This window comes from Perna viridis, chromosome 2, assembly GCF_037379345.1.
Source record: "Perna viridis isolate PV_CMFRI_1.1 ecotype Kerala chromosome 2, ASM3737934v1, whole genome shotgun sequence".
NCBI lineage: Eukaryota > Metazoa > Mollusca > Bivalvia > Mytilida > Mytilidae > Perna > Perna viridis.
Window position 1 is genome coordinate 23,252,431 of NC_142446.1, and position 13,507 is coordinate 23,265,937.

Genomic DNA, 13,507 nt, shown 5'->3' on the forward strand with positions numbered 1-13,507 from the left:
GTTAAGTCTTTAATTTTTTAGCTCACCTGTCTGGAGGCCATGTGAGCTATTGCCTTCACTTGGCATCTGTCGTCGTCGTTGTTAAAAATTTTTCAAAACTCTTCTCCTCTGACACTACTTGACCAATTTGAACCAAACTTGGTATGAATGTTCCTTGGGGTATCCTGCATTGAACTGTCGTGGGGATTTTTGATCTGTTGAAAAACATGGCAGCGGTTACTAAATATAGAACCTAGGGGTCAGACAGTAGTTTTTTGCATATATCACCAAAACCATTAGTTTTAGCTAAAGTCTTTCAATAGCTGATCCATATTATTTGGACTACAAAAGTCTTCAGGAAAAAAAGTTGTTAGACGATTCCTTGTAAGAATTGTTGCTCTTGAAAAGGGAAAAATGACAGGTTTTTTTTTTTAGTTTTCAGCTAATGTCTTGAAAACTATGATAGGTAGAAATTTTTCTTAAATTTACTGCCCTTGAAAGTCAAAAGTCAACCAGGTGAGCAAGTCAGGCTCCTGGGAGTCTTTTGTTTCAGTCTCACACAAGAATATTTTATCCTTGTACATTTGACTAAATTCAGTCAATTAATTTTTAGCATTGTTAAAGTTGATGTATGGAGTAAATGTCAAACAAAAGATAATTTGGACAAGAAGATAAAAAAATGCCAACCCAGTAGCCAAGATATCATTTTGAAAGATTTGTTTAAACATTCGAATATGTGTTTTTTGTATAAAATGAAAATCTTATTTTTACTATTTATTTATAAGATTTTTTGTTTAGAGAAAATTACACATTGTTGTAATTTTTCTACAAAAATATTAAAACTAACTTTAAAGTGATTGTTTTCTTTATTAGCCCCATATTTGCATGGATGAAAGTGACCTTTAAGAATGAACATCGTCAATCTTGTTAACATGTCATTTTCTGATTTTCTCAACTTTTTTTTCTAATCGCCTGCAGATATTGAATCAAGTTTAGTGTATGTGACTGTGTTTTAGTTCATATTTACTGAGGTTCTTTTGCAATAACAGATTAACTGTATATTAAGCCAACATCACATGTTTCCTTTATAAGTTACTTGTACCATTTGGGCAACGAATGTGTCGCCATGTCTTTACAGAACACTTGGGGCAAATTACTTAAATCAATTTAAAATTAAAAAACAATGAGATATAGAGTAAAATATAGGCAACCTACCTTATTGAAGATCTCAACGAAAGTTTCTATTGGGTTGAAGTTGAAGGATGACTCAATATTAGTGTTTTTGCCCTTGATATGCCAGAAATGATGCCTTATATTTTTGTAGAACTGGAAATGAAATGTGTGGTAGTATAAAGATGTGGTGCTGTTGTTCTGCACTTCAAAGAACAAGCTGGGATTTATTTTTGGAGTAAGGTTGCACTATATAGATGCCGTTGATGTGCACTGTTTGGTACGCAAAGTTGACCCGGTCTGATTTCGTGAATTTTGAAAACGGAATGTGAAATTTGGTGGCTATATTGATTGTAGGTAGTAGAGCATTCGTGCATGAATAATGCGGTACATGTGAAGGTAAAGAAGTGTAAAATGCATGTTTTAAGCTATCCGGAAAGATACAGGTCCTTGCCGGATTGGATTCTGCACGAACTGGCTGTTTTTTTTTAAATGCAAAATTTCGCAAGAACTTATATTCATGAACAAGTAGCAGAAAAAGGTACATATTTTTATAACGTTATATTTAAGAAAACCTGTCCTGAGAAGGCACCCAAAATTTGTCATGAAAACAGATATATTTAACCATAGCTACAGGTTTGAAAGACAATCTTCTTTCATGGATCTCCATGTGGTAGGGATTCGATAAATATATACCTTTTACAGGAAAAAAACATGTAGGAATTTTCTTGTTTGATTGTCCAAATGGGTATCAAGTTAGTGAACGTTGCTCATAGGTTAGTTTTTATTTGGCAACCATACACTGTACAAAACAAACAGTTTTGAGTTATTGCTCTTGATACATTTAGCATGAAATTAGAATTAACTGTGTAGCCTTCATATTTTGTACATTAACAACACCCACTATCACGATGATGCGCTTCAACCACGTGTTTGCACACGTAAGATTTCTAATAGGTTTCGAACATTTTATAGTAAATGGATTCTTTAAACACCTGCAGTTTTTTCTATGGTCGTTTGATATTGTTCTTTTTTAAGTATTAATCGTTCGTTAAAGTGCCCCAATTGTCCACATGATAGGATTTTTGTAACGCACAACTCACTGGAGGCGTTGTTCAATAATCTTTCACATACAGTATTATTTTCTTTGAATTGAGAGATAATACGCAACAAATTACACAATAAAAAAAAAAACATGGCAGACATTTATTTTAGTTCGAATTTTGTTAGTCAAGTAAGAAATTTCCCAGACATATTCTTAAATAATGATACAAGTAGTAATGTGGCATATGAATTACAAAAAGTGGAAAGTGTTTTTGTTTTTACATTAAAAGGTAAAAGGGAACATAATACAAATAACATGTAAAAAAAAAACAAAAGGGAGCGTTCGGCCAAAATTTTCGGCATTACGGTTGATTGACTGATTATTGGCGTTTAACACCCGAGCAGCAATATTTCAGCTATATTCAGGCGATGAACATGAAATGATGATGATGATGATGATGAAACGAAAAAAAGGATGGAACACAAGGATAATAGGGTCGAACAAATTTGATTGTCACTACAAAAAAGGAGGGATGGGTAGGGTCGGGCAATTTAGCCTTATGTGGCGGAGCACAAAGGTTCCTACTCCTATCGAATACCACAGCAGGATTTTTTATCATGCGAGAAACGTGGCATCTTTCCCAACACGGTGCACCACTATAGTTTGCGGTTAGGTTTTCCGTATTATAGCCTGACAACCCAGCATGTAAACGAGAGGGTTCCCCATTCTACCACCTGGTGCACACAACCCAGTTGCTCTGTGAGCAGAGCACCCTAACCCCTGGCTAGGATTCTGAGCACTATTTAGTCGCCTTTTACGACTAGCTTAGCCCTGCTACAGGCCTATCCTAATAGAAATCTCAGCATTACGGTAAATAGTACTAACCAACAGGAAAATACACCATCTGCCAACTCAGACGAAAAAAAAATCAAGCTACCGTCAAAATAAGATAAAAATTGAAGATCAATATAAATGTATTAAATTTTTAAGGTAAAATTCTTACGGATATTTTGAATGCTTAACCTATTGGAGCCCACCGAATTTGACCCTTAGATAAGCACATATACAATACATGTACATTGCTGGAAAATATCAAATTTATTTGTAAGAGTTTTATGAGCGACTTTGACTGTTTCGCAATGATTACAATAGACTTTCACGAAGAAGAAATTTTATATCGTTTAAAACATTATGTATTAATCGGGTTTTGCAGAGTGCTGAGATTGAGTCTCTCGTTTGTTACCTAAATCTTTACAATTATTTATATCTGAGGGCATACAAGTAAAAACAAAATCTTATTTAATTTGAGCCAAGATCTTTAAAAAATGACAATGCTTTTAAGACGAGTATATTGATTTTCAAGGGAATGCCGCTTTGTAGTAGAACAAAATTTTGATGTTCTATTTCGTGGAAGCTAAAGCTAACAAGTTTAGACTCAATTTATTACTTATAGTCTTAGATATTATATTGCTTACATACCAAAGGCAAACAGGCCAATTCTAGACAATCACCAATATAAATATGAAATTTCCATATTGCAGATAGAGAAGATATTTGTTATCATAATGTGATTTTTCCATACAAGAAATACTCGGTAACATTATGGGGTATAGTTCTCCTGGATGGTCAACTTTGATACTTCGGTAACATTAAGGGGTACAGTTCTCCTGAATGGTCAACTTTGATACGTATGTTCCTCGATAGAGTAAACATTTGTAGGATGTTGTTCCCTTTGATCTTTGATAAGTCATTTTGCTATAGGTTATTCAGTTCGTTATAGCTTGACCTGACATTGTCAACAATAACTGTTTAATTTCAAACAAACAACCGTTCAAACTTATCAAGAATTTGAATTTGGCTAAAATGTAGGTACTCGTACAACTTACTGAAAATTTCCAGTTAGATTTGCTATTTTGAACATTTTTGATCTCCAAAGGCTGGTAATGGCCTTGTCAAAGTTAATCAAAATTGATGCGTAAAGTTCTGGATAAGTCCTTACTATATAAAAAAAAATATCTAAACGTATTTTCATTAAGGCAACATTAGTGGAGGCAGTAGATGATTAGATGACTGTCATTTGTAACTTATTTATACCCATTTTCTAATGTCCAGGGATGTGCTTACACGGCTTGTATAACAGAGATCAAGTCGTTGTAGCCTATTTAATGGATCTTGGTTTCACAAGAAAATGCGGACTATATTTATTGCAATTTCCAGTACATAAAATAAAAAGGTTGGATTCTAGTAATCGGCTTACAATAAGATATTTGTGTGTTATGTTGTTCTTACTTCGTCCTGATTTACTGATTGTATTTACTCTATAATATCTGCCGCATGATGATGAAATGATATCAATCACGTTAAATCCAGACTCCATTTTATCTTAAATTCAACCAGACACATTAAATGCATTACGATAAAAAAATAGACAAATATATTACCATTAAAACATGGTAAATAAAAAGCAATGAAATGCCCTTTTTCATATTGCGTTTTTAACTTCACATTAACACATTTCCATTCAAAGTCAATTACTTGATTAATCAAAGAAAATTACATGTTTATATTTTTTCGAAAGTAGAAATGTGTCTTCTAAATACCATTTATAACCAATAAACTAACACAAAACGTTTATTTTCATTTAATGCGCGATTCGTTACCGTTTCCCAAAGTAAATGCTGTAGTTGATCTCATTAGAACTCATCTAATACACGACCATGTTGATTGGTCAACATCTATCGCGATTTTATCATCCATCATCAATGAAATACGTTCAATATTCAATACATTTCGATATACGATCGAATTTCGATCTGACGTGAAACTCACAACCATTGAAGTAGTGATGAAATGTGATATTTGTATTACGTAAAATAACAATTAAGGCACATCCCAAAACCCCACACGACACTCATTATCTAATATATCATCACCCACTGCATTACATCAACACTTTAGCTTTTCGTGTAGATGATAAATCCAATTATCAAGAGTGAAGTTACCTGCTGTAAGCAGCTTTTCTCATTTGAACTGAAGTTGTCAGCTATCAAGAGGGAAGCACCCTGAGTTAGTAGCCTTCCATCCTGGACTGAAGTTGCAAGTTATGCATAATTAAGTTAAATGGTGTAAGTAGCTTTTCTCATTTGGGCCGAAGTTGTCGACTATCATGAGTGAAGTCATCTGGCGTAAGCAGCCTTTCTCAACTGGAATGAAGATGTCAGCTTGGAAGAGCGAAGTCCACTGCCGTAAGCAGCCTTTCAATCAAAGAGGTTTTAATCTGGATGTGAATAGACATAAAAGCATAGATATCATCAGTGATGCAGTACGATATATTATGGTAAAAGCATAGATATCATCAGTGATGCAGTACGATATATTATGGTAAAAGCATAGATATCATCAGTGATGCAGTACGATATATTATGGTGAACAGTACCAATCAAATACAACAAATACTGACAAAAATTGATATCTTCATTTACTTTTTCGAATGTCTTAAACCATTTTATTAAAAATAATAATTGTCTGAATATGTTTGTGTAGGCATGGGAAGATTAAAAGCTTAAAACATGTCTTTTTTTTTTAAATTTGCATTAGAAATCTACACGACGAAAATTAAATCTCAAACTTTTGTTGCATAATGTCATTTGTTTCTTTTTTTATATAAAAGTAAATTTAAAAATCTTTTAAAGGTGAATTGAAAGATTAAAAAACTTTAATTTTTAATTACGTTTCATGTAATACTTTAGTTCATGTGAAATCGATTTCTTACACCAATAAAATCTTAAGGATCAGGTGGCGATTACTACAAAGTGGTATAAATTTAACATGATCGTATATTTTATACCATATTGAATTTCAAAAGTCAAGAAGAAATTCCAATTTAATACTAATGTTTTATTTATATTGATCTATTTAGAACAATATTATGAGATATGACAACACGTGGAGAAGCGTGACTAAAATGAATACTCCTCTTAAAGAACTAAGACACAAATAAATACAACTCAAAAGAACAAAACATAGTTTTTAGAATAATAAGTTATGAAGATAGATACGCTGCTACGCATCTTTTCTGCATGTTCAAGACTTTTTTTTATTCATCTTGTCAAATAAATATGGTTTTCATATATCCATTTTTTTATTCTCCGTAATTATACAGAATTACAGCTTATTTAACCCATATACCTCCAACCACCCATTTTCACCATCTATCATTTTTACTGTTTCATCATACGCGGTGTCTTGCAAACATAGTATTAGTTTATTTTACATCATGACATTAAATAAAATCACTATGTGGATATTTAGAAATATTATGTGAGGAAGGTGAACCCTTAATTTTCAAGATTTTCAATCTTTCAAAGTTTCGAAATTAGTATATTAATTCAGTAAATGAAGGTCTCAGTATCTCAACAAATATTAAGTACTCAACTTACAAAATTCGCCAATTGTTCAATGCTGTAGTTAATATATTACACCATTGAGCAAATGAAACTGGTTTATCAATATCAGACACGTTGCATTGAAATCTACTAAATCGCATTTGTAAGTTTTAAAAATAATTTCTCTATCAAGTATTTGGGAGTTGTTGATTAACATGAAGAAAACTCAAGTAAAAAGTTATTAGAACTAATCATCAGAAAGAATCAATTGAAATCCACAGAAAATATTATCTTTAGTATGGGGACGAGAGACTTGATCAAACTTTTATCTTTAGTATGGGGGCGATAGACTTGATCAAACTTTTATCTTCAGAATCGCGATGATAGACTGGATCAAACTTTTATCGTCAGATTGGGGACGATTTAACACAACAGAATCAACCAGCATCACAACCACTCAATAAAATCTTTGTCCCAGTGGACAAACAGAGCACAAGAATACTACACACGTCCTTCAGTTCTACGAGAACCATAGCTCTTTGAGAGATCAGATATGACCAACACTTCAGAAAACGCTACTACACCAATGGTTCAGTGAATGCCATACAGAAGACCGGCAGGTTTAAGATCGATACTCAAGTGTAGAGGCAAACAATTAAAATATACTTCATATTTTTTTTGCAATCGTAATCTTCAAGACTAGTACCGAATCTCAATAGAAATCGAGGAAACCGTTACTATTTTTCAACAGGCCACAAAATTACTATTAACATCTTTAATGTTCAATATATGTATTGCCATTTTCTAAGAGAAAAAACATGAAGACAAAGTTGTTTATTGCCTGACAAGATATTCAACACAAATAAAAAAGTATCTGCCAGCTTAAAATATCGCAGGCAAAATTTAATCCTTATATATAATGACGCTACTTTATTCCATTGCTTTCAGGAGTGCACAAGAATTTCTGGTGGACGTATTTACGTCTGGTTGGAAATGAAAGTGAAAAAAAATCCCAAACGCTTTACGTAAAGCTTATGTCTAGTTTCCTCTGGAATATAAATTAAAGACATGTCTATGAATTATTGACTGATTTTTTCCTGGGAGTTTACTAATTATAATTGGATCAGTGTCCTTATCACGTGACCAATAGAATTATTAGTAATAGATATATATTCATATTAATACTTCTTAATCATTATTGAATGTTTACTGCTTTCTTTTGAAGTGCTTACGCGGTTTGAAGCTTTTCCAATAGATGAAGATGTCTCATCTACCATCGCTGTGTACTTACAAGATTTCCTACATTCATTACTAACGACAATTGGTCTGGTATGTTATTTTAAAGACATACGTCAAAAGCTGAGATAAATTGAGCGATAGTTAAAGATTCCCCTATTTCTTTCTAGACTTCTTAAGACAGGAAATACTAATAAGGAATAAGCGTGACAACCAAAAGTAAAAAAGTCTGCTTCTCATAAAAAATAAATTTGACCGGATTATAGTGGCAACTTTGTAGTAAATACGATGGAAAAACCTTTTTAATTAACATCTCGATCAAATTTGAGAACTCTGTAAACTATCGGATATGACCTAAACAGGCCGATTATAGAAAAGCAAAGGAACATCATTTTATCGCGTATGTGCGTGTGTGTGTGTTGTTCCAGATTCCCTTATTTATTCCCACTATTTTTTTATACTGTATTTTATTTCTGTCGAGATTTGCACTTTCAAATTTTCAATTCATTCTTATTTTTAATTCTGGTTCATTAATGTTTCATAAGAAAGATTCTAATTCAAATTATCATAATTTAAATTTGTATACTAAAAAAAGATATCAGAATTGTTGGATAATGAGATTAAAAAATATATAATCTGATTGCTAAGTAAAAAATGATTTCTGAAATTTAGTCCTAGCAATCAATGTCTAAATTGAAGGAAACTTGGGGAAATTACTTTTATTCATCAATCAGTGTTGTCTTGTTCTCTTTCAGTTGTATATGTAATTGTATGTTGTTTTGTTAGTACTTTCAGTATGTAAATTGTCTTTGTTTTTCTGTATTCACGTTCAGGCCATGTGATTGTATTTAGATGTCTGCTAACCGTCCTTTTATTTTAATGCTTCGGTACTTTTTGCCGATATTTAAGACGATAGACCCTAATTTTTGTGATAAGTATTCACGTTCATACTTCTCATAAGTCATTTATAGCATTGTTAGAAGCAGAAACCTGCAAATGACATTTCTGTTGTAGCTTTGTCCATTTATGCTTAATACTTGAAAACATAGTTGCATGAAGAGAATGAACTTCGGAATTTCATAATCAGTGAATCGAATTTATTCCATTCTTCTGAAATATTGCCGACTTAATTTGTTGTTCTTGATAGTGCAATAGTGAATATAGCGATGTCTATATCGAATAGTGGCTTAAGTTTATACACATTATCTAATATAAAAGGACTTCCAACATTGTGACAGTTAAAGTTCGATAGCAAATAATGAATCTCACATTGTGATGTTTTGATGTCATTTGGTATCAAACATTCTAATTGGTCAACCTGATTACTGTGTTGTCAAGCTGATGACACCTCCTAACCTTCCACAACCGATTTCTCGCTGGATCAGACGGATTGGTTTGATCGTATTTAGAGTATACGGAATAGCGTAATCTCCACACTGGGCATTGATCACCCGTCTGCAATTGAAATTAAAAGATTAAAAGGAATAATTATTTGCGATAAAGAATTTACTTTTTGATAAACGAATTTCATACCAATACAGTTAAACGTTTCCTAAATAATCATTTAAAAAGAAAACTGATATAGAGAACTATTTCAAATTATTTTCGGTCAACGTTTTACGAGAAGTGATATTTGATATTTATGTAGAAGTGCAGAAAACATTCATATTAGATCCATAAAGGGTGTCACAGTGAATTATCGACATGAAAGTTTTATTAATTTTATATGCCTTGCTTTATAACGAAGCTCTTGGACAGACCGGCTCGGTTTTTAAAGACTGTGGGACATTATGCCGATGTGATTTTTTAAAAACTAATACAATAGTGACTTGTAAAGGGCTACATATTCAAGAGGTACCGAAAAGCTTACCCAGGAACACAACAAAACTGTAAGTATTCAACCATTAGTATAATACTTTATTTTTGCGTGTATATTCTTCATAATCTCGAGAACTCTTGAGATGTTTAGGTGGTATATTTTTTTTTAGTTTTCTAAAGATGATGTTTCGGAGATGAGTTAAGTTTTAACATATTCTATTCGTTGGACACGAGTAATAGCTTACTTTTGAATGATGATAATACACATTTAATTATGAAACATAAAGATCAAGGTACACATATGTGTAAAACATTTATGTTGTTTCCGCTTAATGCATTCATACTTACAGGGGAAAAATACAAACAAATTAAGGGTACAAAAGGAGAAATGGTGTGCTGATGTCTGATGGTCCAAAAGTCTGAAAATGAGGAGTGTGTAGTTATATTGACGTTTTTGGTTGAATGATAAATAACCAAGCAGGTATTCAAAAATAGAAATCTATATGAAACCTTGGGATAATTTGTCAACTTTATCATTAGCATGTGTGATGTTTGTCGTTTTTCTGGAATAAAACCAAGAAATTTGTTTATGTACGTAAAAATAAAAAAAGTTAAAATTCTAGAGACACTATGCAGAATAATGTCGAGAAAACAGGAAAGGAAAATTCGTTTAGGTCAGGAAATACGATATATTTATTGTGAAATGTAGTTTCTAATATTATACTGTACTAGATCATGTTTAAAAATAATTTAAGATTTTATTCTTAATTCAGGTGAATGTTTATGATTTTTACAATTGATCGGCTTATTCATTGTGTCAGGGAGGGTTTTGCATTTTTTAGGATGGGACACATTCTATTTATGCAGAGAGCATGTTAAAATTATTCTGAACATAATTGATGCGTTGGCATAATATTTATCTTATAGTTTGCTTGGTAATACAAATTTACTGGGAAATGTCGATAAGATGTATATACGCTATAACCTTGGTTCCCTTGATTACTCCTTAGCACGGTCCCGATATCTATGAAAGAGTAATCAAGGGAACCAAGGTTATAGCGGTAATCAAAAGAATGTAATCCAGGGACAAAGACCAGACTTGGAAAACAGACATACACACATACACACATCCTAATATGGTAATTTAAAGCTGCATTAGCTGACAAATTTGTTCAGTTTTGATTCTATTCAATTTTGCTGATTCAATGAAATAAGTTTGTAGTAATGCAATTAAAGTAATAAATATCGATGATACCTACAGAATAAATATACAGACACCTAATTCATGTATTTAATGCATTTTATTTGTGGATATCAAATGCAATTATACAGGAAAAGTACAATTTAGTAGAAATAATTCAAAGTTAAGGTATGTTTCAACAGAAACCAAAAAAAAATAAATAAATAAAAAAAAGTCGAAAATGGCAGCTAATGCACCTTTAACACGCCATGAAGTTTCATAAAATACCTGCAAGTTGTTGAGGAGGAGTAGCGGACAACGCATTATACTTAATATTGATGAAAAACGCGCAAGTCCATCAGCCATCATTTTTACAATCTTTGCCCAAACTTAAATTCCTTACAGTATGCACATCTCCATGTGATTATATCAATCATATAAAGTTTCATAACAATGATGCAAAAGATGCTAAGAAAATATTTGCGGACACACAGACCGGGTGAAACCTATATACCCACCAGAGATGGGTCCGATTACTTTCAATGTAATTGATTAAATTACAATTACTTTGTCAATTGTATTATTAAATTAAAGAAATGATTACAGCATTTCTAATGGTAATTTATTAAATTAATGAATACATTGGCAAGTAATCATGATTACTTCTGATTACGATGAATTTGCAAAAAATATATGAATAAATTGAAGGGCTTGGAACATTTTATTTATGTTATTTGTATTTTTCATAAGGCCTTAAATTCTTTGAATTAATAACAGGTAATAAGTAGAGCAGCACCCTTCACCAATTTATTAAACCACTTAGATCTATAAAATGTATTTAAGTTCAATAAAACAATTTGTGACTTTCACTTGAATTTTTAAGAACCATTGCACTTGATTCATGTAAAGTTATGTCCTTAGGGATATTTGAATATAAAAGAAAATAATACCCTTGGATTTTAGTTTTGTATTTCTTATCGAATTCATTAAAACAATTGTATAGGATCTTTTGATAGCTCTTACAAACATTGTACTCTTTTTTCTTTGTTGACCTACCGATGCACCAGGTCCATGCTCCCAGTTTTTAGTGGAGTCCGAGTTGCTCATTTGCTTTTGTTACTTTGTATGTATGTTTTTAGTTACTTTATATTCTTTGTTGTGTATGTCTGTTTTCCATGTCTGGTGTTTGTCCCTGGAATACATTCTTTTGATTACCGCTATAACCTTGGTTCCCTTAATTACTCTTCGACATAATGCATTATCCATAGATACCATCTGAGGCTTTGCTATTTCCATTGTAATCATAGTGTAATCATAAAGTAATCAGAATTACTGGGTATTTTGAAAATTTATCAATTAAATTAAATTGCATGTAATCAAATTTTTTACTGATTAATGATACCAATGATTACTTGTCGCAATGATATCTTACCACTTCTTTTCACTGACCTATTTTCTCTCAGGCAGGGGGGGGGGGGGTAGCGGCATTTATGGTAGGTACGGCTAGTGCACGACATGATGGACCTAAAACTCTTGTAAAAAACAGATAACAAATCAAACAGGGTTTGACACTCTGTTACTAATTAAAATAATTCCAAAAATATTTGTAACTCCAGTTGTACCAATAGAGATTTGGGTTCTACGGCTGATATTATGAATCTTTACAATACATATGCAACAATTTTGAAAAATAAATCGGTTGTGTTCTACACAGTAATAGAGATTAAGCATTAAATCAATTAATAGTATAAAATACAAGAAAATCTGAATTAATATTCTGTCAGAAAATTTGACATAATAATATCAACTGGCGTCCAATCTATTACAAAATACACCCCCCGAAATGAGAATGATACGAATTGCTCCATTCTGTCAACACCATAACAAATAAAAATGCTGCAACTATCAATTTAAGTGCACGAACTTAATTACGCTTAAAATGTCGAATGTGTTTGATGACGTCGGTATTATCCAAATCGATGTTTACCATGTCTTAAAACATAACGTACTAACCGACTGATTACTGTACAGCAGCATGACACAGAATGATTCCAATTTCAATACAAATCCAGGTAGGCTACTGAGTAACAAATTTAAATAGCTCTCAATGTAGAATTCTGTCCTACATTATACCAATGTGTCCTACTTCGTTACCACCGAGCACTTTTGTGATCTTTTGGGCACTTTCTTTTTCTGAATAGCTGTCAATTATGATGACCTTAACCTCTAATTTATTCCATTCACTACTGTGTTTTGTGTAGCTTGTATTCTATATACAAGTGATTTACTTGTTTCTCATTGGATTAAATTGTATATGATATTTTAATATTCATAATGGGTTAAGAAAAGCACATTTTTTAATTAAAGTGTCAGTTGAAACTTCTTTTATAAAGTATGAGGTGCGCAAAAATTGTATTTTTTTCTAGATAAACTATTTTCCAGATTTTTCTACAAACAAGATATAAACCCTGATATTGCACCTTATTTCGTATTACGTTATATGCAATGATATGCAATTCACATATTCATATGCAATATAATGAGCATCTTAATCTTATCTTTCCCAAGATTGAAAAGCCACTTTTAGTTATGATGTTGGTCTTAGCCTAAAATTTTCAATTTTCAAAACGGGTTTCAATAGATCAGCCAGAGAAACCGGCAATTGGGTATTCTTACGACAATTGAACTTAAAAC

At 32.1% G+C, this 13,507-nt stretch overlaps 1 protein-coding gene and 1 long non-coding RNA gene across 3 annotated transcripts in view; one reads left to right on the top strand and one right to left on the bottom strand.

The window, feature by feature from the left end:
- Positions 1-2,628: 2,628 nt before the first annotated feature.
- On the bottom strand, positions 2,629-13,070 carry LOC148624126 (uncharacterized). Of its 2 annotated transcripts, none has more exons than XR_015919614.1 (3): positions 12,827-13,070; positions 9,085-9,270; positions 2,629-5,471 (listed from the first exon to the last, which is right to left on the bottom strand). It is a non-coding gene; the product is annotated as an uncharacterized LOC148624126 (long non-coding RNA). The 2 variants fall into 2 exon arrangements; XR_015919613.1 differs by lacking the exon at positions 2,629-5,471 and adding an exon at positions 12,263-12,345 and having other exon boundaries at positions 6,610-9,270.
- LOC148624127 (follicle-stimulating hormone receptor-like) overlaps positions 9,467-13,507 on the top strand; it is a 40,304-nt gene continuing 36,263 nt past the window's right edge. Inside the window, exon 1 of the mRNA XM_088566649.1 lies at positions 9,467-9,704. Coding sequence (XP_088422775.1) covers positions 9,520-9,704 — 185 coding nt within the window. The 5' untranslated portion in view covers positions 9,467-9,519. The remainder of the gene's footprint in view (positions 9,705-13,507) is intronic.